This window comes from Branchiostoma lanceolatum, chromosome 3 (assembly GCF_035083965.1).
Source record: "Branchiostoma lanceolatum isolate klBraLanc5 chromosome 3, klBraLanc5.hap2, whole genome shotgun sequence".
Classification (NCBI taxonomy): Eukaryota; Metazoa; Chordata; class Leptocardii; order Amphioxiformes; family Branchiostomatidae; genus Branchiostoma; species Branchiostoma lanceolatum.
The window spans coordinates 20646229-20674179 of record NC_089724.1 but is presented as its reverse complement, the minus strand read 5'-3'; the positions used below and the strand labels follow the sequence as shown (position 1 = coordinate 20674179).

The 27951-nt window shown below is 40.9% G+C and overlaps 1 protein-coding gene across 2 annotated transcripts; it reads left to right on the top strand.

Moving 5' to 3' along the window:
• Positions 1–238: 238 nt before the first annotated feature.
• Positions 239–27951, top strand: LOC136430949 (uncharacterized). 2 transcript variants are annotated; one of them, XM_066422061.1, is made up of 4 exons: positions 239–355; positions 24721–24862; positions 25975–26031; positions 27467–27951. In XM_066422061.1, exons 2-4 carry the CDS (start codon positions 24725–24727, stop codon positions 27623–27625), a joined length of 354 nt encoding a protein of 117 aa, XP_066278158.1. In that variant the 5' UTR covers positions 239–355; positions 24721–24724; the 3' UTR covers positions 27626–27951. The 2 variants fall into 2 exon arrangements, with proteins under 2 accessions (XP_066278158.1, XP_066278157.1); XM_066422060.1 differs by lacking the exon at positions 239–355 and adding an exon at positions 20161–20295.

Here is a 27951-nt window from a genome sequence, read left to right as displayed (position 1 = left end):
ACCTCCGGCCGAGAGCTTGTGTAAATACAGGCTAGTGCTTGGATTAAGTTACTACCAGGATCGTTTCAAGCTTTCCGCGAGGCTTCATTTCTTGTAAAAGAATTACAGCCATGAAAACGGCCCGGCAAAATCCTTTGACTACCAGACAACGTCATTAGCTGTGGATCCCAATTGACTGTTCTGCCTGCGCGTAGCGGCAGTATCTTGAGAAAGAGACAATTTTCCATCGCCCGCACTAGCCAGCAGTGAGACGCACCGAGGAGGATTTACCTCATCTCCCTTCCTTAGTCGGTGTCCATCTCTCGTCTGCAGCCATCGTCATAACACAGTCCAGATTAGAAGGACAGGACAGCAGGTGAGTTAACAAGACACGATGTCACTATATAGATAATATTTATTTTACTACCAAACTTGCTCTGTGCGCATTAACGTTTGGTATGTCAACACTGTGTAAGTAGGAATGGGCAGGTAGAAGTTTCTTCATGATGCAGATTCTTCATGCAGTACATGTTCCTATCAAATCACTAGATCAAGCCTTCCCAAGCGACTGTTACATGCTGTTCATGTTGACTTCAGATCGTTACTTAACAACCATAGTGCAGCAGCATAGATTCATGAAAACTGGCTCGATACTACTTTTGCCTCGGGCCAATCTTTGAAAATATCAAAACATGAATATCATGCGCGACGATAGCATCTTGGTGCAGACATAGACACGAATGACAAGTTTAGCATGATAAAAGTTGAGAGTATCTGAGCATTAACCCGGCGAAGATTGGAACTGGTAGACTTATCAACGTCGAAAGAGAAGCATACAAATACATGTATCCTCAGCTGCATTTGGAAAAATACTTTATCTTTCTAAGCACTCCTTGTAACATGCCATTGTCTCGTTCAGTCCTTGTTTCCCACTGAAAGGAACCTGGCATCAAGGAGGATGTTGAAGTTTTTTCTTATCGATTTGGTCTGCAGTGGTGAAGTGGACGTCGCGACGTGTCTCATCCTCCCATTCCCAACTAATCTGATGTCTTCGCTCTAATCCATGCGACAAGTCCTGTTCTTTAGGGAGGTCACGTCGTATGGCACAGAGTTAAGCATGTGTGGGTATATGTGACTCCGGGTGCAGGCAGGCAGATGGATTGATATCTCCAACTTCTTTGCATGTGGCTTTCTTTCATCGTAGACGCTGTCAAAGGAATGTACATGATAACACGTGAAAAACATTAAATGGCACCCCCTAAAAAGCGGCGGTACATGAAACTTTAGTTCCCAGAATGTTTGGCAGGTGAAGCGCTACTGCAGCCGCCAAGCCACGTCGAGAGTTCTATGCATTTCTCTTTTCCTTCCGCGAGAGAAAGTAGTCCGTTCCAGGCGCGCGGGCCTCGACACCCTTCGCAGGAAAGCTTGTCACTGAGTTTCGCAACCACGTACCTTCCTAATTTCAATTGTTTCACAACATGTAAGCTTGCTAGTTAGCTCCTATAGACCTCTCTTGACCATGTTGAAAACATAACCTGAAATCAGGCAATTTTCGTGCAATTTCACCGTTCATTTTTACCTTGGTGGAGATTTCAAACCAACAAGAAATGTATTGGGAAAGAAAGCGCAAATCTCACACTTTCTGGTGGCATTTCACTTGTAATGGATTTCGAGGGCGTAACGGGTTTCCCCCCTAATTACGTGAGCCCGTGTCACCAGAGAAGGTGAAATTTTCACCCAAATAGAACGCATCCCTCGGGCGTCATAACTTACGGATTGATATGTCTGCAAAGAAAAACTGTTCGATTCGCGTTCTATTCAGTGTGTGGCTTGGCGGCTGACTGTCACTGTTCTTGTAATCTGTACGGTGGTTTACGCCTTTCGCCGTATTCAGTTAACGTTACATTTCGTTACCGTTTAAGTGAGACGGTCGTGACATTTAGATTAGCAACATATTAGACAAGACATTGATGTTTTAATGACGTTTTTCTGACTTTCTAAAGGAACAAAAAATGAGTACTTGCTGTAATTTTTAAGCCACCTCGCTGCACATAACGATTTACAATAATGACTATAACATACGTTACCAAAATGGTTGTTTAATGCTTTCCACGTTATGTGCTTGACCTGGTGTAAGAAGGCTGCCCAGTTTCTAACCGTCTGTACGTACGCCCTCTTACTCCGAAAAGATGCAGCCCAAAACTGTAAATCTTCTCAAATAGAAAATCCAAAGTGTACTGTTGTATCATACGTTGTCGGTAACCTATGTTCCGCCTACCTATAATACATGACGAATGTGTAGAAAAAATAAGCAATAACATGGAGAAATTTTCCTACAAAACCTGAAAAAACATTGCCTGAAAAATGAGCTAATTTTTTTTCAAACCTAAAATTGCTAACTTTGCACATTTCACTGAGAACAAGCCATTCTTTGAACGAAATGCGCGTGTTCTTGGTGCAAACAGGTATTGGCTTTGGAAATATGAGAAGACCTTTCAAGTAATTCTCCGACGGATGGATACATATGTGGCCTAAAAGCGATTCTTGGAATTTCGAAAGTTTGGTGTTATTTGCTTTTAGATGTGTTTGATCTTATCATTACTGGATATGATGTGGAATCCCTAGATGTCAGTCCGTTGACTGCACGGTGCTCATGAGTGATCATATCCGGCCATTTTGCTACATTCCTTACTTTGATTTCTTACTGTACGTAGCCGAGATGTCTACGGCGCATCAAACGGTCCAAGAAATGATTTATCTGGAAGCAACGTTACTGATTGATCAGTATTTACTTCTCTATCTGTGAGACCACTTTTCCTCGAACGCCTTTATTCAATTGCCGCGGCCGTTATGACGAAGAAGAACGTTCTGATTAAGCCATACACCTGCATATTTTTTCCTTTCTGTGATTAGCTTCTGTTATCTGACCTGTTTATTGAGCTAGCGTCTGAAGCTATTCCATTTTCATTATTTAGAACTTGTTATTTGTCTCGGAGAGCCTAGATAACCCCGCGCAGAGGCTGAGCTTGCTGTATACCATGTCACGCCTTAGGCACAGATTAACAGGAACCCAGGCATATAGCCTAAATGCCTCCACGTAAGCCAAGATAATTCATAAAAGTGTCTCCTAATTTTCACTGGTAATCCCATGTCACTAACTAAACGTATACCCTGACAAATTCATTCGTAACTGTCAAAACAACAACGGTGAGCAATGAACATGCACCGTGATATATGCAGATGGATAACTGATGCCTTAATGACGATAGTTGAATAGTTAATTAAGGCTCCCATGTTTTCTATTAAGATACGTAGAACGTTGGAAATCCCTTGGAGCTATCAATCAATCATTCCTTTAGCTTTATCTATTTTTGATTTTGTCGTTTTAAAGAAATGAGATTCTGAAAAGGGCTAAAAATTCAGAAAAATGTGGTGAAATGTTGGACTTCTCGGAGGTTGATGCTCGTCCGTTGCCTTCGATGAGGACCTTGACTTCAGTTGTTGCTTGGCGAGTGCACAGAACTCATTTATATCGTATGTTAGATTCCGCCGGAAACTGACTACCGACGTGTTTACACAGAACGAAAGGTCATTGTCCTTCGAAAGTAACTTTTCAAGGATAAGAAAACTAGATACAGATTCCTTCCGGCGCTGCATTGCTCTCGTAATTGCAATAATCATAGCATGGTTTTATCTGCAAATCTTGGAAAGTTGAAGCACGTAAATCGTTTACCCGGCGTGGACGATATACTAGTATAGTTAAATCAATTCACGGAACCCTGCGTGGATGATAGAGCTAAATCAATTCACAGAACGGAACTTCAGATTATCTATAGCTAGCTACCTTATATTAGGGATTCACGATCTTATAGAGGCTTTAAAACCACTTGCCATACTCTCTTGGGGACTCTCTTTCAACTATGCTTCAATCTTGTTTTATTTTACATCCAATGAGATAGCGCACGTAACAGTTAGTATGGAAAGTTGCAGAACTCCAGTTAGGTAATGCGACATGTTAGAACATTTTGGAATATTGTGTGCTCCGCTGCCGGCTGATTTGTCGTCTACGTGCCACGGACTGCCCTTTGTTCCCCATGAGCCTTATTTTCCAAATGGATGATGGAACAAATCGCCAGAGGACCTGGCTAAAACAAGCACGTTTTTGAAGATTCGACAGCAGGCCTGGTCGTATTCACAGTAGACGCACCTGACAGAATGGTGTAGATAGACCCGTATGACAATGAGTCCATTTGAATCATTTTATGTCACTTTTGCTCAACTGAATGATATTTTAACAGCATCTTCAAAGCCTTAAAAGGCACATGTGCGCAAGTGGTATTCGTGTTACTCATAAATGGATGACCCTTTTGAATTTACCCTAACCTATTCTGCGTTTGAGTGAAATAATTTCCCGCGGCATTTATTTGTACCTTCCGTCAAGAATATCTCTAGGGTCTACCCAACTTTTTGACTCTCGTTGTGTGTAAATGTAACAATGTTGGTGTAACGGCACTCACTAAGCAGTTGAAATATGGAAAATAAAGGTGATTGACATGTTGAATATTCTTCGTCTGACTGCGAGACCTGAATGTTTACTGCCCTATTCTGCTGCCGTATACATAATAGTTGGTGTAAAATCGTAGACCAAGGAACACTCCCGCAAAATTCCATATATCGTTCTCAAAACACATGAAGCTTCTATGATTTTATGAAGAAAAAATAGTATGTAGAAGGCTGCGTGCTTCACTTCACTTTGATTGGAAAGAGTTCTTGAATGGGCTTTAGATGCATCCGGAGGATACGTACAAGCCACAACATTACTCCTGCATAGTTGCAACAGAGATATGGTGCCCCAACGACCCAAAAAGAGGTCAAGGGATAGGTGAGGTGAGGTGGTGAGTTGCAACAGGTGGCAAACCATTTGCGCAGCAACATGTTCTTGCAATTGGTCCCGGCGGTCCCTCAGTCTTGTATCTTTATGAGACTACCGATAAACATTCGGGGTGTGACGAAGATACAAACAGGGGAGGCATAGAATGTAATGGTCAGGTCTTGTTAGGACACGTGAACCTCCCACCTTCTTTGGTGAAATACCTCCTCATATCTGTTGTGACAGCAACAGATACAGTAACGGTTACGTTGATGAATGTTAGACATCCAGGTAGTAAGATACGCAAAATGACAGTTACTCAAGCAACTAGATAAAAGTTTGAAACAGTCAGACGTTTCAAACAGCATCCTCCAAGAACTGGTGAACCAGGTTTTATACCAGAACTCTGGATTGATGTGTTAAGGAGGTGGAGGCAATTTCAGGGTGGTTCAATAGAAGACGAAGTCAAGTCAATGTTGTATGCTAATGAGTCAATTTGCTCCTGTTGTTTGAGTACTAAATCCTGTACTCAAACAACAGGAGCTAATTGTTCATTAGCATACAACCTGAACCACCCTAGAATTGTCTTCACCTCCTTAACATATCAATTCAGAGTTCTGGTATAAAACCTGGTTCACCAGTTCTTCCCATTCGTCCCTGACGAAAGACAGTGGGTGCTGCTTAAAAATGTCTGTCTGTTTCCAAATATTATCCAGTTGCTTGAGTAACTGTCATTTAGAGTAACGATAACCATCAATAACAACAGTTTTCGTAAATACGGGTAGATCTGCATCAGAACTGTATTGCAAAGGTGGCTTAAGGCTGACAACATAGTAATGGGAGTAATATGATAGATTACTTTTCATGAACAAGTAATGATAGTCGGATTATTAATGACGCACTGGGAGATATTGTAGATTATGATGACAATAAATGCATTAGCAGGATCTGTCACGTCCTGTTGCTACCTTATGCTTTAGTGCAATGGAGGAATTCATCCAAGGTAATTGCCAAACAGAATGATTTTTGAAAAGTTTCAAGTCGGTCTCAATGGCGCTTTTCTCTAGGAGAAAAATGCTACTCCCAAGAACTGCTTCCTTTCAAACTGTAGCTGTGTCTTTGTCTCTTTAGATTGTAAACAGATTGTAAAGTACTTGCATTTTTATATTTCTTGATTTGTAGATGGATCATGTCCGATGGAAGTTTCGTTCCCCTGACAGCTATGAAAGTTCATGCTTTATCTTTTCTCATCAATTATACAAATAAGGCGGTAATTAACATAATCTGATCTACAGAATGGTCTTCTCTGCCACATTTACATATATTGCATGTGTGAAAGTGCTTTTGTTTGGCAGAATTCCATGTTAACATTTCATAATGAATTATGCAATGTCTTCCACATTTACATAATCAATGCATAGTGGTGTACACCTTTAGGCTTTAGCTAGCTGTAAATCAATTATATATGACACATGTATTAGAGTCCTATCATGGAAGGAACTGGAATCATAGTATTTTCTAATTAATCATCGACATGATTTGCATTCAATTGTGGACATCTCTGTATAAGCTGCCTGCATGTCAAATAGCGCGAAATCCGCCGTTGCTTTGTTTTATACTATCTAAAACACCCCTGCACAAACCTACACCACTTGTTCCCGACATCAAACTTTATTTGCCACCAAAAATTCAAGACCAAAGTATGTCCAGAACAAATTATACAAAACCGGAAGTTTTGCTTCAGTACCAATGATAGGATCAAACATGAACTTGATATTCGTCTTCCCATCTTCGGCTACTCACATACACATATCACCACAATCCATCGAGCCTTTCCTAACTTATGCTGGCACACACGCAGAGAAACACGCCAAAAACAATACCTCCTCTCTTCATGGATGTAACTAGGAAATGAGCAGCATGTGCAAACGTGCATCGTTTCGTTTTAATGCCAAATAACGGACATTAGTTCTTGCCGTGGCAAATATCGATACTCTGTATTAAAAGATAACCCCAGATATATGATAAGGCTGACATATAGGCTTTAATTACAGGTGAGAATGCTAATTACAGGTGAGGGACAATTAAATAAAGCACTCTTCACCTTTGATCTGTAAGTACATGCAGTGCTTTTTTATATCTAAAGAAGGAAGACTTAGTATGATCGACTTTACAGATTTGGCGTTCCGGTCAAGACTGGGGTTCATTGTATTCGTTTTGTCGCGCAAGTCGTCATACACGATTATGTACATGCAAGTAGACAAAGCTAACAATACAAGTGGACTACGCAAATACTTACTAACCAGACCTCGTCAAATGTGGACAGAATAAAGTATGTCATCGTTGGAATGTCTCGGGCGTTTTCATTCGAACTATATTTTGGACCTGGACTCCCAGGAATAGTCTATGGCACAGAGAGATATCGGGATATAAACATTGAGTTCTATAAAACTTTGTAATAAGACCAAAAATCGCTTTAGAGATAAAGACAGAAAATGAATACATTAATCTTAAATAGTGATTTGTACATATTCATCATTCATTGAGCTTTGACTGTAGAGCTCGTTCTAAATCTGCCCAGACATACATGTACGCTGTATGGGTAAAACCTAGACCACTTCCGTACAAGATTGCCGCTCTCAGCCTGATTGGATTGTCGTGACTTAGACACAGACTTCTACACGTAGACAGGATTACTTATTCGTGTCCATCTTCGTCAGAATCTATTTTCAGCACATTACATGCATCGATTTCAATGTTCGGCGGTTGTTCTTTTGAATATTGGAAAATTTTTGACTTTGGTGCTTCAGTTATCAAAAGTGCACAGTATATTTTTGAGATCTGATGAAAACATCTCTCCACTTTTAGGCTTCAATTTACTTCAACTTACATATCAATGTAGAGGCAAGGGAAAGACGTTGGAATACCATGTATACATAATAAATCGTTGTAGAACACTGACAGAGCAAGACGACACAACTTTTGGAAAGTGTCCAACTGATCACTCGGTTGTAGCTGGTTTAGTTTCAGTAATAGTACCACACACTGTCCTTGTCTTCTTAATCCTCCTGCTTTATTTTCTTATTATTCCTTTAAGCACGTCTCCCTTGAAATGGTGCCGCTGGAGAAGGCGGATGCCCAAAGTGTGTGGGTTTCAGATTCGCAACCTGTCATCCACCCTAAACAAATCCACGCGAATGCAACCGTGTCAACCCTCCTCACTTAAGGCCCCCTCTCATTGGGCTGCGGTACTGTGGCGGTAACGTGCGGTAGCTTGGAAATGGCTACCGCCGCAGTGCCGTGCACAGACCTCAGCGTACCGTCCTAGTGACGTCTCAGTGCCGTACCAGTGCCGGTCCACACCGCCGTCGTGCCGGTTGAAATGGCGATTTTTTTCAAAATTTGAAAAAAAACGCAAGTGGCAAAGTGCCGCGCGCTCGCCAGGAGCTTACCGGGAGCTCACCGCGCGCGCTATTGTGTAAAAGTGATATGTCAGTTTCAAGGTTATACGTATATTCTATAACATGTTACCTTTCTTGCACCAAGTGTCATAAGTGAAAATCCTTTTATCACTTGAAATCAATTTTTGATGCATTTTCTTAAATAATTTTGCATTGTATTTTGATCCATTGACAGCACTGCGGTTTCTGATTAATTGAAAGCACTACCATCAAACTGCAATCGGTCCATTTCCCTAGCTATTGATCTGTTTAAGAGTTGGGTTAAACCAAATTTACTGCATTGTAGTGAGGTGGAGGATTGTAGCTGTAGATCCTCTGATATTTTCATTCGGATATTACTTAATCCCACTGACAATTAGATCTCTGCATTGTACATTTATTCCAGTACGGAAGTTGATAGACTAGTCGCTCAGGAAAGGAATCAGACCACTCGTCTACATGCACTCGCCCTGCTCTTGTGCCATTCAAGAAATACAGTGATAAACTGAACTTGATATACCAGTCAGGCACTGTATCGCAAATTTTACCCAATGTTTCGCCGTAAGGGGTGAATTAGAAGAATAATTGATCGTTGATAGTCAAACATAGTTGATTAGATACTTTCGCTAAGATTAAGCAATTTACCTCCTAACAGGATTATTTAAAAAAACATACGACACTTCATCATTCGAAGAAGAAAATGACTGGGCTACTCACGCTCAGGACATATTATGTAGACATGTTTGGCTTAGCCCCGCAGTTAACGTTGATACCAACCGTTTTGGATATACATTTAAAGAAAGTGTGAAACTCACGTTTCTCCCTGGCTGGAGGGAACCACTTAGAAACTTTAGTAAACTCCAAACATTTTATAAAATCAAAAATCACTTTGGTAGGGAAGACTATATCACATCAAATCATAATAAACCAATAAGCATAACTACACTGAGAATCAGCGCACATTGTCTAGAAGTTGAAAATGATCGACACCACAACACACCAGGCACTAACAGATTGTGTCCCACATGTAATGAAAATATTGAAGATAAATTTCAATTTGTAATGGCCATGGCCTGTTCCACTTATGGCAAAGAGACAGATGCGCTGTTACAAAGTATTACTACTAAGACAAACTTCCCCCTATCTGGTACACAGAACGACATGTCCCATGTACTCCTATACCACCTACAAAGGTAAATTTCATTATACTTCATCCTAAAAGCGAGGGAAAAAATCATCCATACATGGCTTTATTGTAATTCATACACTGTTATCGATAATGTTTTGTACTTATAATTGTAGGATAGGTTAGCCTTGCAGTATTGTTGATTTAGTGCCATATATTGTACCATATACCATTGTCGAACAATAAAGTTCATTCTATAACTTGCTCATCTGGGCTTCAAACGCAAATGCGCCGCACGTCAGTGAGAGTGCAAATGAAAATTGGTGGAAGAAACGCGACGGTGCCGTAAAAATCTGCCGTGGCAGTGCCGCCACAGTACCGCAGCCCAATGAGAGGGGGCCTTCAGGTGTAGGAACTGGCACGGTCGTCTTACTCGAATATATCTGTATTTGTATCTGTACTGTATATGTATATGTATATGTATCTGTATCTGAAATGAATAAAAGATCACGAGTGATTGTCACACACACACATTCCTCTAAACTGATCAATAACGGCAGCACGACATCCAAATTGACCTATTTAAGATAGCCAGATCAAAGGTGCGAATTACAGCAAAGGCTAACATGGGGCAAACAGAATTAATGCCTTGTCCTTCACATAATTTGGAAGTACATTTGGTGCTGGGGCCTCAGGCTGTCATTAAGTATACTTGTATTTTTTATATGTAAATCTTATCTGAATAGTTATCGGCGCTCTAGCTGCAGTTTCCGTCTCCTTTGAATACACACCGATGATATGTAACGGACAATGGCATGTCGTAGTTATTAAGTGAATACTACATGGAGTATGTCTGTGAGAAGTGTTCATATACCAGACGAAAGACACATAATCAATACATAACATAGCATCACATAATGCAATAATCATAGCACAGGCAATCTCTGAATACTTGACATATTTCACCCGTCAGAACGATTCATATTGTATGAAATATATCGCCATCTGGTGTGGAAATGACACTCGCTGCATATGATATCGTTTCTTGAATCTACATTTAACGTTGGGTAACATAAATTCGTGGGGTACTTAAATTCGGGATTTTTCGAAAACGGGGTATTTAGGGATATGTGCTAGATGCAACATCAGTAATACCGCTAGAAATGCAAACTTGACAGACTAACGTATTCAGAACACTGTCTGAAAAGCTTCGATAAGCATGCATTAGAAGGCGACGAGGACAAAAACTCTCCGTCCCTTATTGGAACAGTCTGAGGGCTTCGTGGGAGAAGCACACTACATCGTTGTCGGCTGGTTTATAAGACAAATGTCACATCCGCTTGCTGCTAAACACAATCATTTACAAGACAACTTATTTTCTTAAAATTGCTGACCTGCAATTGGACTCTAAGTGTGATCAATCATCAAAATCCCTCTTTGTTGCTACAACCTATGGCACGTGTATTTTCCCGCCGCCATATCATTACCCAGAATCTTGGAGTTCTGTTGTCAAGCAGACGACAAAGGTTTGTGAGGAACACTTTTTTGTCTAAATGTTGCGTGTGATTGTGGACTGAGGACGATATTTTCCTCAAAGTTTGCTCCTAACACAACAAGAAATACATGGACATAGTAGTATTATCAATGCTACGGTATCCGGCTAACTTTCCATGAATAATGTACACGTTGCCATGACGGTGGATGTCGACTTTGACGTTCTATAGCTACCGACTCAATACACGGGTTGTTCCCGTAGGCCTGATGTGTGCGGTACGGCCGTTTTTTCATGTATTTTTTTACTTGGACACGTCTATATCCATAGCACTCTCCTCAAGCCAAGGATGGAACGAATAGCTGCTGTATAAAATGTGATTAGCGGTAAGATATTCAAGACGAATCTTCTCTCCCGAATTAATGTGCCCCCCTGTCCGACAGCACCGTAATTGTGCGTGCGGCGGACGGTAGTTTCAAGTTGAAATATTATGGTGTCAGCACGACTAGAGACAAAATCTACCATATATATGATTAGTGCAAAGATAGTACATGATACTGACAGAAAAATAGAAAAAAAGGATGGTTTATTGTTCTGCTAGATTGATTTCAGTCAACCATTATCGGAAAAATCCCGAATTTAGGTTACCCAACGTTACATCGGATTTATCAAAACTTGCCATCAATCCCCCAGTGTTTACGGCGGGAGGTGAATCACAGGTTCAACAGTGGCTCCCTGACTACCTGGTTGGATGACTTCCTGATTAGGTTATCGCATGCACGCACTGCATAATGTCTAGGCTCCTGTCCGGCAGATAAAGTAGCATACTGTGTAATTCAAAGTTACCAGTTATATCACTCTATTGCAGTATACTGTGTTGTGAACTGACACGCGTCCAATTTGTAAAATCGCATACACAGTATATAAGTGAAGTCTAAAAAATTCATTCCACACTGACTGTAGATGATACAATGTACATTGACAACAATATCAACGACAATGCTGGCAATAGAACTTTTTGAGGGCTGAATAATAATATTTCAAAGCTTAAAGGCACCCAGAGCATTTTATGAGGCTTGAAAACTGGAAATATTCGAGTTGCTGTAATCTTTATGAAATTGACATTTAATGCCACTGTTTACCACATTTGCGTACGGATTTCTTATCAAACTCTTAATCGGCACAAAAATAAGCTACATGGTGATCTTTTAGTGCTCTTAATCGGCACAAGAATAAGCTACATGGTGATCTTTTAGTTTCACGCGCCTAGTGTAAATAGACCGATACCATAGCCACGCCCACCTCCGTCAAAACGTAGAAATGCAAAATTAAAACATAAAAATGCAAATATTTGACGGACATGCAGTCACTCTTTCATTGGTCGAACCGCTAATTGTGATGGACAGTCACGATCAGTCTATCAGGGCTTGGATTTTCTATCAGTTCTCACCACACAACGACATCGTATCTTTGCTCGATATGTAATGGTATACTGTTATTAAAACTTACTCGGTGTGGAAATTACTAGAAATTGTTTTTTTAGTCAAGTTTCAAACCTCATAAAATGCTCTGGATGCCTTTAAGAAATGAAATACAAACTGACCTCATGGGTAGACTGTTTTACAAAGGTTTTATTTCCCCAGCCCATACCGACAGATTATGATTTATGCACCTGCTTTATATTTTCACGTTTGATCAGGAACAGACGCCCACGATCCATTGCTCTAAAGCATAAGATAGACATAGACATTTTCCCGGAACATACATGTACGTGAGAAGTTTTTTTTACGATTGATTTGTGGAGGCAGTATGGCTTTTACCATAGCAATGGTCTTGTATAAAGTTAACTGTTTTTGTATTAGATGCTGTTTTTCTTCATTTGATTTGATACCAGGAATCTTCTGGTAATATGTTTGACTGAATGAAATGTTCTATAGACCGTGAGTGGATAGTGTCATCCATCCATCCATCCATCCATCCATCCATCCATCCATCCATCCATCCATCCATCCATCCATCCATCCACCCGCGCACCAAACCCCTTAGTCAGTGACGTCGGTGATTTAAAGTCAGTGATGATTGGTTGAATACAAAACGTCCTCTCTCGAGACTATCAGTGGACAGTGAAAGCAGTGGGACCATTAAGCCGATGTGTTTGTGACAAATATCTATAGTAATATGTGGTTTTAGGTGTGCATTTATTCATGACTGTATGCATAAAACTTGCGAAAAACATGTTTTTAATTTGATGTTTTCAATACACACAATAAACGACTCTCAAATGCATTCCCAGGAATCCGATAATCATTCCATTATCATTCTAATCCTAATCATCGTTCATCCCCGCACTTTCGTAGCTGAACCGCATTCCGCCATTTGTTAACGTCAGTCTCGTCACCGGTGCACCCAGACCATTCATGTAGCACTCCACAGTAGTGAAACCCCTCGTGGTTACCGAAGAGGTGCTTGACAAATTGTACATTTCCATGCCAATACAGCGATAAGTAGCTGTTACTTTGTCCTGCTAGTTTCAGGTCAGCAGTACCCAGTTACACCATAGGAGCTCCGGTGGAGAAAGCCCGTTATTTAGGCGTTCCAGCAATCAAAGTTTCCGTGTTGCAGCAGCGGGCCAACTCAAGGCGTACATAAAGTCACAGTCGGTCACACTGCACCAGGCTATTACCACCGTGGAAATATTTGTAAGGCAATTGAATCTACTCGAGTTGGTTGAGCCTACTGAATAACACGGGAAGTTTGCTATAAATTCATTACCTTGGTTGATTTTGTGTCTCTTTGTACTTACGTTCTTGTGCATATATAAGAGGAACTCTTCTGGGGGAATCCGAAAATGCAGACGCAAAGTTAAACTCATAGAAGACCACCGGTCTTGTTTTCTTAGTCCTGTTTCACGGGAGACAACCATTCTATTTCTGTATGTTCAGCTGTTTCAGCGACTTCTAGTAGTCTCAGGCTCTTAGTCATATAGAACAAAATTGTGGATACGGTATTCTCTTGTTTTAATCTGATGAATAGCATACTGTCAAGGGTCTGCTATGTGAAGCTTATGCAAACCACAAACACCAAAAGCTCAGTACATGTCTGAGACTAAATGGATGTACACATCATTCACGCTTAACGCAGACTCTGGAGAGCATCACCGCCGACAATGGGAGGTGTTCTTTGACAATCAGGACCTATTAGGCGTTTTCTAAAGGGCTACATTTTATAACGCAGTCAGTGTGCGACGGGAGTTTTTCCCGTGAGTACAGGGAGGCAGGTGGCTGCTTGATCTGAGCTCACAATCCTCACATACTGCACAATCAGTGTACATATACTGACATGTGTACGTAGAAGAGCCCGGCATGTATGTAGAATTTTCAAGGAATATTATCTTCAGTTTTCAGCTTGATTATGTGCACATCCCTCACGAAACAGTTATTCTGCTTCATCATCGACTTCTTAAACAGATGATCATCCTGATCAATCCTAGAGCACCTGATGGGCGGCAGAGGGCGGGCTGCTCATCGTCAACCAGTTCAGCAGCACAGTCCATGTCGAGAGAAGTGTTTCTAAACATGTACTGGTTTATGTTCGTAATATCGTGGCAGGCAATATCATGGCTATGGGATTATACTGCATTCACGGGTCATTACATGCGTGGATTGGAGATGCGTTGTGTGATGAGCAGCCGTAGACGAGTGTGCCGGAAGCTGGAGAGGGCTCCCAAAGAGATCGTTCTCAAACATGCCCACCTTGTTATCATTGTGTATACGTGAGTGGTCAAAAGACCTTTTGTGTGTAAAATTGCCAATATAAGATGTTCCTCAGAGCGGACGGAAATGAAACATTGGTACCATAATTGACTATGAAATGTACATGAAGGAATCTCCGAATCTACAGCTAGATCTAACTGATGATAGCAAATGATTGTTAAAAAGAAATATCTGGGGCGCGAACACTGAAAACGGAGGTAAACTGCTGTCGTTTGTAAACTTCGGGTGAATTTCTGAAACAACCTGTGACGTTTTGATGAGATCCCTTTGGATCTGCTGATTTGAAGGGTTTGATAATGACTTTATACAGCCTGGGGCTCCTCTGGTTCATTGCACCAGCGTTCATTGTGTGATAATAAAGATCTCAACACGCCTGATTCATTACATTGCTTTCCTGTCATCATCCCTAAGCCATCGGTTTGCCACTTTGGTATTATAAGCTTATCAACCGTGCTTTGTACCTGGCTCAAACGGCGTTAGGTCGACGTAAGTAAGGCCCCCTGATGTGATAACCGACAACGATGGATGCAAGGCTAGCAACTGATCATGTATGTCAAAAGATAGCATGATTCTGCAAGAACTTGCCGAAACGGAAAATGTGTTACTTGGATGTTCCCCGGACATAACAATAAAAATGTATCATCTGATAGGACAGTCTCGATTAGGCCAGAGGTCTAGAGTGCTTTAAGATTCAGTATAGTTTATATATTAGGTTGCAGTACCAGGGAAGTTTCTTATTTTCAAATGAAGTGCAATATATTATGAATACAAGTCTTTCTTACATCTATGAAAAATAGAAATACAACGGGGCTTCTTTGACGTCATTATGGAGACCCCATACCTCCATGAAATATTTAGTGTTTTTTTTTTAAAGATCTTTTATCATGGCTCATCGATGCAATACAACTGTAATGTTAGTCCGAATGATGGTCCTCTCTACCAAAATTACATATATCATATATTATTTTTGTGAAGTCTTTGCAATGGGCAGAATTCCATGTTTACATTTCATACTGAATTATGCAAATGACTTCCATATTCTCATAAGCTATGTATGGTAATGTCCACCTTTGATAAAACAACTGACACATGCCACAAGTATGAAATTCCAACCACCCAAAACCACGACCATAGCATGGGCCAGGCAAAAGATACAAAAGCCGGAAGTTCTACTGCAGTATCAAAAATAGCCTACGTACATACCAAATATTATCACAATCCATCCAGAGGTCCTTAAGCTATGCTGACTAAACATATCTGGAAACACAAACACTGTGACAAATAGACAAACACACAGATATAGACAAACATACAATCTCTTCATTTTTCATGGAGGTAGCGGAAATAACCAAAACCATCATTACTTATAGAAGGGACTGTGTTCAATATCATTTTAAAAACGTGTGAGCACACACGTACAGTCTGCACCACAGACCAGGAACGTTCTCAGGCTTTTGATAAAAGTTACTGTTTTGCAAGGCTGAGGGCATTACATGAAGAACACAATTTATCTAATAAGAACTGCTACATTAAGCTTTCTCCATGGTCACCCAGCGGTCTCGGTACGAACGGTGAGTATTCACCATAAGTCCGTTGGTGTAAAACAGTGCATCTGAGCATATCAACTTGCTACGTCTCGCGGCAAATAGACTGTCTATGGGAATTCCGGAGTCATGTGAGGGATAACTTTGATGTTGTCGCCTAGAGCTTCAGCTTCGCTTGGTAGATATAACGGAAGTTACGCCCACATAGGGAGTTATTATCCCCATGAGTGACATTTTGAACACGGCACACCGCAAGTCAACTGCCTTTGCCAAGAGCACGCAAGAATCACGACAGCTACAGTTAACAAAATTATTCATGACCATTATAACTTTTCATTGATTTTCTTATGTGAAAAGTGGTTTTGTTCTTCTTGAAACTACTGGAGCAAGTTAGAAACATGATTATACAATGATATTTGTGATCCATCATTCAGATGTAATTATTTCATAAAAAATGGCATGTCCGACATACACTTTCTTGTATAAATTCAAAGTCTTACATGTAGTTCTGCAAGTGCGTTCAAAAGCAATTAAAATCAGAATCGGTATCTTAAGAAAGACAACAATTTAACAAGATGTATGAATGATTTGGTGGTATGAATGATTTGGTGGTATTAAAAATTTTGTTTTTAACCGTATTGTGAACAAAGAAGGCACCAATTATGCCAAGAAACGTGGCTTTGTTGGACCGGGCGTATTCTTATCTATTTCGTTTAGGCCACAGCAAGTAAATTTTATGGATGACATCCTCCACAGACTCCAAAATTAAGGAGATAGGGCGAAAAAAAAACAAGGTGGGCAAAAAAAACAAGATTCCTATATTTTCAAATTTTGAGATCATAAGTCTTGTTAAACAAGAATTGAGGCGAGGAAATATGATATCATGACCAACAGGTCTTTTAGTCCTGTATTCAACCAATGAGGTTTCATATGTACATGTAATATAAAACCTCCTTGATTTAATGTAAACATGTCCTTGTAGATGTGTATACATCTCAATAGACTAGTTACAACAAATGCAGAAAAGAGCTTGTTGTACCATCATCTGAAGCAACTACACTGGGAATTCATATGCGATGAAACACCTTGTGTATACAGCTTAATTAACTAGCCCCCCCCCCATTATTTATATAATGTCCTTGCTAGAACAAATGCAGAAAACAGCTTGTTATTATACCATCATGGGCAGGAACTGCACTGGGTATTCATATGCAATGAAACACCTTGGACTGTCAACATTAAACTGTTCTTGAAGATGTGTATACAGCTCAATCAACTAGAACAAACGCAGAAAACAGCTTGTCATACCATCATGGGCAGGAACTACACTGGGTATTCATATGCGATGAAACACCTTAGACTGTCAACGTTTACGACATATTTGCCAATTTTTGGCATGTTGACCACCGTTGGAGGACAATGAAATTTCTTGTTTTTTATTTCGAAATCAGGCGAAAATCAATGAGCGCGCTGATGTCATCCATAAAAATTACTTGCTGTGGCCTTATGTCGGAATGGAAAAAAGAGAGATTTTGATTCAAGAGTTAAAGCGAGACTGAAAAGATACTTGACAGCGAATGGTAGACTGTGAGATGCTCAGAGACCGGAGGCTAATAAGGGCTAATGTATCCCTTAGTGAAGTAGCCGTGTCACGAATTTGACGAAGCAGCATTTATCATTGGCTTTATGGAATAGTAAAGGAATAATCTATTCCGATAGGGAAGTCAGCAGTCTTACTATACAAGGCTTCTGTCTAGTGCATTTCATAGATAAGTTGTTAAAAGGTACACAAAAGAATATCAGAATGCGTTTAATGTTTTTTTTTTCAGGTGGGCGATCCCATAGGTTTGGAACAGACAGGGCCTTGTGCTTTGTCCGTACTGGTACGTAAATCTAAGTCTCTCATTCATATCAGGATTAGGGTAGGGTTAGCAGGTAATGCGGGACCCTTGAGTGCTATATATATAGCATTTATCGTGCTAGCCAGCTAGAGGCATAGCTATAGATGGACAACTGCAACATGCGATCGTCATGCATGCCCTTTTCATGTCTGTATTTGGACATCATGGATAGGTGTAATCTTGATTTGTTCAATGCCTGGGTTAACGTTTTACCCACGCGTGGCAAATATTACCATACTGATTTGATTGTATGGATCATATCCTCTGGGCATTTCAGATTGATGCGAGCGTTGGTTAGGCAAAAAATTTGCCTTCCGTATGAAATAGAAGTGGCCAGGAAGGTTGAACAAATGACTGAGCACAGAGAACATGGTATACCAAACGATAATTTTTTTTTCTTTTGCATATTCTTCTTTGTCTTTGGAATTGACCTTGGTATTCTACGACATTTTATCTTTTTGCCGATACTTCAATTTACGGCGAATATGTACATGTGCAGCCTCTTTGAACGATTTACAGTATGGTTGCATGTTTTTTGAAACGGACGAAAATTGTTGCGCGCGCGGATGTCATCTATATAATCAAGTCAAAGTGACCTAAATGAATAAAGCGTTCCTGGAAAACTGTTGCACGTGTATGATTACCTCAGACAGATATCGATGAGAAACACGTCTTCAGTATATTTTATGTAAGGACCATGGCATCTCGGCATTATTGAGTAAATTAGATGACAACCTTAGTTTAGCCATGGAGTGCTGGAAACAATTTTGATCGACCTATAACCGTATCTAACAGTTATGATATATTCATGGTCAATCTACGTTAGGCAAGCTACAAACCATATGGCATGTCTAAATGAGTCACGGGTTGATTCATATAGTAAGTACCATGACAGGCTGTGGCAATGAATTACAAAGTTTATTGCGTGCCCGTAGACTAATTGCAAGTGAACAACAATCGATGGTACTGTAGTGTACAAGACAGCAAAGAACCACATTACGCATGTTTCACGCACAAAACTGGGCGTCGCCACCTTCCGGAGACCTGTAACTTTTGCTGCATTTAGAAAGCACTTTTACGCCCCTTCCCCCTTTCACATGTGGGCGCATATAAGCGTTGGAGGCACTAACTGTTGGCACCAGTGACGTACTCCTACAGTATAATCACTAGTGGGTGGGGGCAGGGAAACGAACTAGACATTTTCAGTCATGATCAGAAACTTTAAATTCACTTGATCGTTTTGATGACGTCAAAAGATTACTTATTTCATCAAAATAGAAACATCCAAACTGATATAATCAATATAGAGGTATCTTATTGAAAACTGCACAAGATGATCCACTTCCTCAAAATTACTTCTTTCTACCATAAGGTAGTACCATATCCATGATCAAGGGCGGTCCTTGCAAGCCAAAAATCACCACACATGACAACTAGCTAAAAGGTCGTACTTGATTTGTACACATAGGAAGAAAAAGTTTGCAACAGACCAAGAAGGTTTAAATAGATTAAACCTCCTTAAACAGACATACAAATTAGAGGGGCATTCATCACCTGTCATTAGGGGGCCGACACGCCATGTTTCTAATCACTGATTGCACATTAGTTACACTGTTACACAGAATACACTTGAAGTTTACTTCAACATATCTGTAACGTTACTAGGCGAAACCAAAGGTATAGAGGACGGCATGACCGTGCTGTGAGCGACATTCTGTTTAGAAGAAGTTGATACAAGTGAAATTTAGTATTCACACGTGGACCAGTTGGTCGTCACGGACCCCCCCCCCCCCCCCCCCCCATAACGATATGGGATCGCCTCCGGACCGTCTGCAGATAATGAGCAGACTGACATTTCCTGCCGTGCTAGCTGTGCGTAACTAAAACTTCTTCCCATTCACAGTCTCGTCGGGAAGTTGCCACAATTTCCTGTCCGTGGAGCAAGAACGCTAATCCTCAGATGTCGTAACTCCCATTAATTTGTCCTCCTCCAATTACGGTTCGTTTGGAACGTTCTGTGATCCTAATTGCTAACCTAACTGCGCCGGCGTGGACGATTGAGAGCCTTACTCAGCCGCCTACATAAAAAGCAGGAAAAGCGCAGTGTGCAGAGAGAACGGGAGACATCCGTGTGTTGCAAGCGCTGGTCTGAGGTGTCCCCACAATACAGGTATGTGGACAGCCGTGTCATCAGTTCGGACTAGCTCGACGATGAACACTACGCCAGATGATACTTATCTATGGTACTTAGAATATAGCCATGCATTGTTCTTGTAGTTTATATCATAAAAGTGACGACAATTTCGTATTTTGTCCTTCACATCTCTCCCTTTCTTCACGTGGTCGATTACTGTTCTTCGTTATACCTTCCTTTCCCCCCGACGTATGTGAAGATCGAGGTTGCCATTTACAGCTAGTCTAGTGCAGTTGTACGATGGTGAAATGACAACATCGGTTCTACATTTCGAGAATATCAGAAAAAAATCATTTTGTGGTGATTTGTATCTGTGCCATGCACGGCTAAAATCATGTAAGACATACGGGCAAAGAGGGCATTTTGATCCACACAGGTTCGCACCTCGTCTTCTTGCCATATAGGGTAGCGCTCATGAACAGTTCCTGAGTGAGTGTGCGAAACAGATCATCTAGCGGACGGGTTATGGCCATTAATTGAAGGATGCTTCGCAACATTTGTGACGCGAATGTTGCACAGTTAAAGTGCCGAAAGCCTTGGGTGAAGAGAAAGTGAATGTAGTTGAGTGGCTATATGAATGAGATTGACACCACGATTTTTAACAGCACAGGATACTTTCCACAAGGATATTGATCTGTGAATAAGCTCGCAGAATTTTTACAAAGTGGCTGATGAATCTTACCATTGAGAAAAGCCAAGACCTTGCTGCTTCGTTCTTCTGAGTGAAAATGACACCGTCAATTTTCCCCCGAACGCAGCAGAAATGGCTGACTGGTTGAATGCATGATTACAGTCACAATGACCAATTCCCGCATGCTTTCCTCACACATCGTTGTCTGTAACTACCTCACTACATTGCCTAGAGTTGTTCAACGTCCAGGAAAATTTCTACTCCAACAGTTTTTTCACTCGTTACTGTGAGGTCAGACGACTGTTATATCCCGCGTTTCTGGTTTACAGGGACATACACTCTTAGTCTTTCTCAGGTTCAAAGTCAAAGGTACGAAGTCCATTAAGTCAACGATCGAAGTCATATCCACAGCGATTATCTACGGACAACGTCATAGCCCTTTAAGCTTTTAGACAATGGTTCTTACATGTACCCACTCGTACCGTACATGCACAATGTGATGGGTTTGAGAAGCCCATTGTAGGTATCGTAACAGCACTTTATCTAATGGTAGACACTCAATGCCGCGTATCGAGACCCTGGTGCTTGACTCGTCCGTACCGCACCTGCTCCTCTTCATCACATCAGCGGTCTCATGGTCAACCCTGATCTACTAGTTCACACAACTGTAACCAAGATTCACTTAAAATGGGAGTTTCATAGTTCGTCCCTATGTACTAGTATACAAATCAACAAGTAAAGTAGCACGAATTGCATTGCTCAGCACTTTTTTGATCCCGCACAAATTACTTGACAAAGTTGGCGTGATTTACAATCACCGTATTCTGACCAGCTTTACACGAAAGTGTTTGACTTTTACATTTCACAATCACAAAACTACGGTACCAATAACTGATTCTTTAACACATATTCATTTCGCATCACATCATATACCAAAGAAACGTAATGTTTTCCCCTTAAATGTATATAAATTAAGGCATAGCGTCTATGATTATGGTATCCTTTCATCTGGGTAATGCAGTGGCTTATATTTCGTGTGAAGATTTGGCCACTAATCTTATTTCACCTTTAATCTACTCGACCCAATTCACACATCAAAGCTTACCAGTTGTGCTAAACGTATGCAAGTCGAATTACAGGGGAAACGCAGGGATACAGCTAGGATCTAATGAACAATCATGGGCGCAATTTGGATACCCCACAGTAACATCTGGCAACAAACCTCCCATGTGTTGGAGGCGTTTATCTCAACGTGGTTGACAGCAGGAAGATGTTGAAACCGTTGTTTAAATGTGGTGCCAGCAACTGTTGTTGTATTCATGTTTTGATGTTTAAATAAAACTACAACCGCCTCATATTGCAATGACTGCAGGCTTGTGAGCTTAAAATGATGTTGTTAGTAATGTTAATCCTGGTCAGACACAGCAATGCCGTTTGAATGTTTACCTGTTCGATTATCCATGGTATGGTCTCTTTAACTGCTTCGTGTACTTTTATATGGGGCTAACTAACTTAGGTCCGGTGACAGGGCCAAACGAAGTTAGAGGTAGCTTACGTCACGCGAGCTTTCGACAACTTCGCTCCTCCAGGGCGCCCACCTGGTCTGACGTCAGCATACGTTACTTGGAAACTTCTGACAGTTCTTCAATGGCAGCAGCTTCCTGGCTCTCCGTCTGAAGTTAGCTTTGGCTACACGAAACTGCTATGTACTGTACTTTCATCTCTCGCCTTGGCTACAGTATGGGATCAGCGTACGTCAGACGAAAATGCATAAAAGCTACTCAATGAGACGTTCAATTCATCCGTCCAACTTACTATCTGATACTAGCTGTAAGAATACACTTGATACTTGACAAGACGGTACGCGTAACAACTAACTAGGCTAATGTTCAAAGTTAATTGTAAGATCGTACAGCTTATGGCAGGTGGAAGCAACGCAAGTTTATTCATTCCCGTGTGATATTCAGTTTATCTACAGAAACTCCACACTGATCTACAACATATGAAAACCCTAGCAAGCTATGGTCCGCGTTTAATAAAATTGCTGTATAGTTGGTTGCAGCTTCCAGATTGAAGAACATGAAGCGATTTTGGCGATACTATGTCCTTCAAGCACATGGAAAGTACCCATTTCAGAAGCACCTATTTCAAGGAAAACTAGCGGTCTTAACTTAATAATTAATTCCAACCACGATACCGTCTATCGTCGTGCGCACACATTAGCTATCTCAAGTATCCCGTAATCCCTCTAATTGGCACAGTGAACACTCCTAAGCTCATTTCTTCACATGAAGAGGTTACAGCTGAACAGATTAGTCAAGGGCAACAACCGAAATGGGCTGTTAAGCTCTAATTATCTGTTAAAGCACTGTTGAAGTGTTAGGTACACAAGATGCAAATTGGAACTTGCTCCATGTGGTATTGGCCTTGTTTGACTTGAATCAACGACAAATGTACGCCTAAGCCCTAAAGTCTGCAAATATTCAGCTGCGTTATTAACTTGGCACTAAAACCATCCAGCAGTGTGTTCCTGTCATTCGAACAACAAATACCATTGATATCCGATCAAGATTGGTTGTACTTCCTTTCACCTTTAAATAAGGAAAAATTGGAAGATTGTTCCATTCTGGCGGTTTGTGAGGGAGTTTATATCTACTAATGAATTGATCTTTTGTATTGGATTACCGTTTGTATGTCGTAAAATCGTGAATACAGCATAGCCTCAAATCAAAATTAACGCAATGCTGATACAAATGCAATGTCAAATCGAAACGTTAACTTCATCATTCTCGGCCTTAAAAACCACCAAGGTATGGAAACTAACTAGACAATACAACAGGGGAGTGCCACAGTTTAAGATTCGTTTCTGAGGGCAATGTGGTACACAATCTCCAGTAGACGTCTACTTCCTTAAGCGCGTATTTCACTGGGCTGCGCCTGATTGCGCCAAATTGCGATAGACATTCGCCAAAGGCACCAATTTGTCGCCTGAAATGGCGAACCGCAAAATGGCGAAAAGCAAATCTTTTCTTAACGAATTCTAATAATTTTAAGCGGCAACACTGCGATTTCCAATAAAGTCATATTGTATCTGATTTGAAGTCGAAACTGAGAATATGTCATTTCGGGTGCGGTCATTTTGTTTGTAGAGGTCACGTATTTACCAGTGCGCTCCAAGGCATTGTGATCGCAATAGAAACTTGGCGAAAATTCGCAAAGTTGGCCGCAATTAGGCGCAGTCTTGTAAGATACCCACTTAAGCCTGTGACGTCAGAATGTTAACCATCTATAATCAACGCACAGATAAAATCCTACCGGAAGCAGGATGTGCAATATTGATAAGATCAGTGAAGAGTTTTTTTTTATACTGATGCTTTACGTCAGAAATCTTGTTATGAAAGAGGGTAGATGCAGTATGACGTCTGTCCACGTCACTCGAAGGTCTCCATGCAAAAGTAATTAAGATATCCTGGAGAAAAAGTTTTCACCCGACACGCCACGTGAGAATGAAAGTCATAATGACGACATCTCATTAATCCATACTGGCTAATGTGCTACTCCCAGCTTCTTAATTACATGCTGTGGCGTGATTGTGACGTCACGTACAGGAGATAAAGATCGGATGCCTAGTGATTCAGCTTCAGTTGAAGCCGGCAGCTCGCAGTCTCAGATACCGCAAGTCAACCCGGTTGTTAACAGATACCTCGAATCGGTACACGTTCTTTTGCCTTATTTTCGGTCAACTGAACTGTGGTGTGTTTCCTTTCCAGAGAGATGAAAACGCTGTTGATATCACTGTCCATTGTGCTGGTCCTGCTCCACACGTCTGAAGCCTACTCGTACTCCTACGGGTTCGCGCCGGGGAAGAAAAGAGCTGCCTTGCTCGGAGAGAAGATCCGAAGTCTGCTACATGTAATTATCTTTCGTTTTTCTCTCAAGCATCCCGCTTGATTTCAAGGCTAACTTTTCTGCCTTCTTTACGAATAACTCTATTGATATAGATATATATGATATAACACGGCCTTGTCTCTATAAACATCAGTTTAAGAGTTGAAAAAGTATTTTAAACTGATTACGAAATATGTTTTGTCTTGCAGTGGCGGGAAAGTTGAGTTCTGTATCATTATACGTGTGATTTTGCTACGCAGATGTATTTGTGAACGGAATGACAAAACTTCACGAAAACGTTGAATGTGAGCCGCCGAATGCATTAGCCTAGTCTGTTCCTGACATCCCTGCCTTAGTTGAAATCTACGGTAGAAAGGGGGCAAGGAAATATGTTGATCGATGAGCCCGCATTATCAACTTTTCCGTACGAGTAATTAGCTTTATCGGGGAGCTTTTACCTTCCTGTTCAGCAAGTTAACCTCCAGACGGTACCAATTTGAACATTAACTAAATTGCCGTAAAGGACATTTTGATCGATCTACCAAAAGCACACGCTCTTTTTCCCCAGAGAATTCACCCTCTTTATGTAAAGCGTAACCTAACCGCTTATCGAGTTGCATATTAGATTAGCCAGATAAGAAACTCAGCGGCGATGTGATTTTTTAGTCGCTGAAATCAGTAAATCACATATTCAAACTTATCAGCTGTACGTTTCACTTTGAATGTGCACTGCAAATACCTGTACCGTCCTTTGGACTATTTTTGGGCTATTTAAACCAAAAAATGAATAACAAGAGATAGAAATCAAACGTTTTTACATGATGGTTATCGGGTCGTGCATTGTTAATCAAGATACAATATTTTGAATATGTAGCTGAAGTATTGTTTCCGCATTTATGGATGGTTATTGTCTAGAATGGTAAAGACAAAAGAGCCCCATAAAGCTAAACCTGTGGAGAATCACCGCAGCCTTTTACTGGCCACCCATGGGTACTACTGCACTGTGTTGAAAACAGAGTAAAATCAGACATACCGTCTTATTGGCAGTAATAGCAGGGGAGGCAGTTGTTGTAACTAGGAAAGATGAAAACTGACAGTCGCCCGTCCCTTCCTAGAAAATGCTTTCTCGTTCACAGAAACACAGAAACCAGTACAGTCCGGAGGGAACGACCACACAAGCCATGGATGATGAGGTAAGACCAGCATTGTATTGATATGTAATGCATCATGGCAATCGAAGGGTTTGTCTATTTCATATAACTACCGTCAAGTTGCTCAAAAATACAAACCATTGGCTTGATATTTGCTTTGAAATTCAAATGGTTATAATATTGTAGAACACACACGGTGTAATGTTTGGAGTTGTTTTTTTCTGCACGAACTCCCCATCATTTAGTTTTACGGCTCAAAACAGAAATGAAAATTGTATTACACGTCTTATAGATATTGTCCCGTCCATCGGGTATTTCACTTTGCTTAGATTTTTTTTGGAATTTGTGAAACTTAAAGGAATTCGAAAGGGGAAGAAAACAGAATTGGCAGTTTTGAAGATGAAGATGACAAAAAGTGCATGCGATTAATTCATCGTTAATTTAGAAATTTGGTCGCGATCGCAGTCAGGAGGGTCATTCCCTTCCCGTTCAGCTGAACGTAATTCCACTAATAACATTTGTCTCAAGCACAGCTCGGTGCAGCAAATACCATGACCAATCATGTTTGACAGACACATTTACCTGGCAATGTTGCACAGTAATAAGCGTGGGTCTGCCGTTGGAATCACTAAGTCAATTCATATCAATCAACGCTATTATAGAGTTGGCATGAGCAATGATGGTGATCACTCGGGAGAGAATGCTTCCCCTGATTTTGAAGGCGTCCAAACTCTGCATGAATACGCATCAAAATCATAGCATTCAGCAGTTGAATTTGGTGCAACTGTCTGGCTTCCGTCATTACCGGTCATTAGCGTTATTCAGTGACTGATTTCCCTCGAACACGGCTTGTTGAAGAACGTATTAAGTTCTTTACTGGAAATGTCATCTTTGATGTGAGTAATTGGGTGAACGATGTAATGAAGATCCAGCGTGAGTCATGACCATGTTCCGGTCCTGAGTACGGTAATCGTGCCATGTTCTCACACAATGAGTGATTTACTGAACGGTAGACTGGAATCCTGGCATTCAATCGTTACCTTAACGCTAGCTTCACTCCTATTGAGAATTTTACACATGTTGAACTATGTTGAGTTTTACCAAATATTACTTAATGATGACCGACTTGTAGCACCTACGTTTACAACAGCACTGGGCCTCGGCGTTAAGATAAACGTCGTCTTGGGAAAAACAGCTGCTCTTCTTGATAAAGAAACTCAAAGTTACATTTATCCAAAACTGAATACTTCACACCAGAGAAGTTTGATAGAGATTCCTGGAATTGAGAAGTGTTTGTTCATATGTATTCATTAAATATATGCCCCCTGCTGTCGACACAAAAATAAAAATCCCATCGTTACGGTTAGCAGCCGACGGCGCTGTTGTCGTCTTCATTAAGTTTAATCCATCGTTATTCGTATGTATTTCCCTTCTGGATAGCGTCAAAGTTTTAATCACTTTACCGTACTTTCCACAGACACCACGGGGCCCATCGACGTATCCCTTCTTTGTGAACGGAGCGGAACCCAAGGGCCAGGACACGTGGTACTCCGACCCAATGTGGGGAGAATCTCGTGGAGCCACGCGAGACTACAACCCTGTCTTGCGGAGCTGGCTTTCAGACAGAAGGAAGTAAGCCAGAAGAAGAGCCATGCGAACACGGCTCGGGCAATAATTATTTGCGAATGCCCTAGATTTAATGCGAACCGACGCCCTTGTTCTAAGTTAACACATTATGACCATTGAGTTTTGACGTCCATCGTCATAATTGAATAAGGCAATCACACGTATTCATGAGACAGTTGGAAGATTGTATAGAGTAGAACAGAACAGAACAGAAGTACATATTTTATGAAAAGTTTGGGTTTATGTGAGAACATCATTCAAATGTACCTGTCCCATCCGAAACTATTCTTAGTGGATGGATGATAGATCTCTGGAATAAAGCATAATTTGACCTAA

Coding starts and splice junctions, on each gene's coding strand:
- LOC136430949 (XM_066422061.1), top strand. CDS start 24,725: ATGAAAACGCTGTTGATATCACTGTCCATTGTGCTGGTCCTGCTCCAC. Junction 24,863..25,974: donor AGATCCGAAGTCTGCTACAT/GTAATTATCTTT, acceptor TCTCGTTCACAG/AAACACAGAAACCAGTACAG. Junction 26,032..27,466: donor CACAAGCCATGGATGATGAG/GTAAGACCAGCA, acceptor TACTTTCCACAG/ACACCACGGGGCCCATCGAC.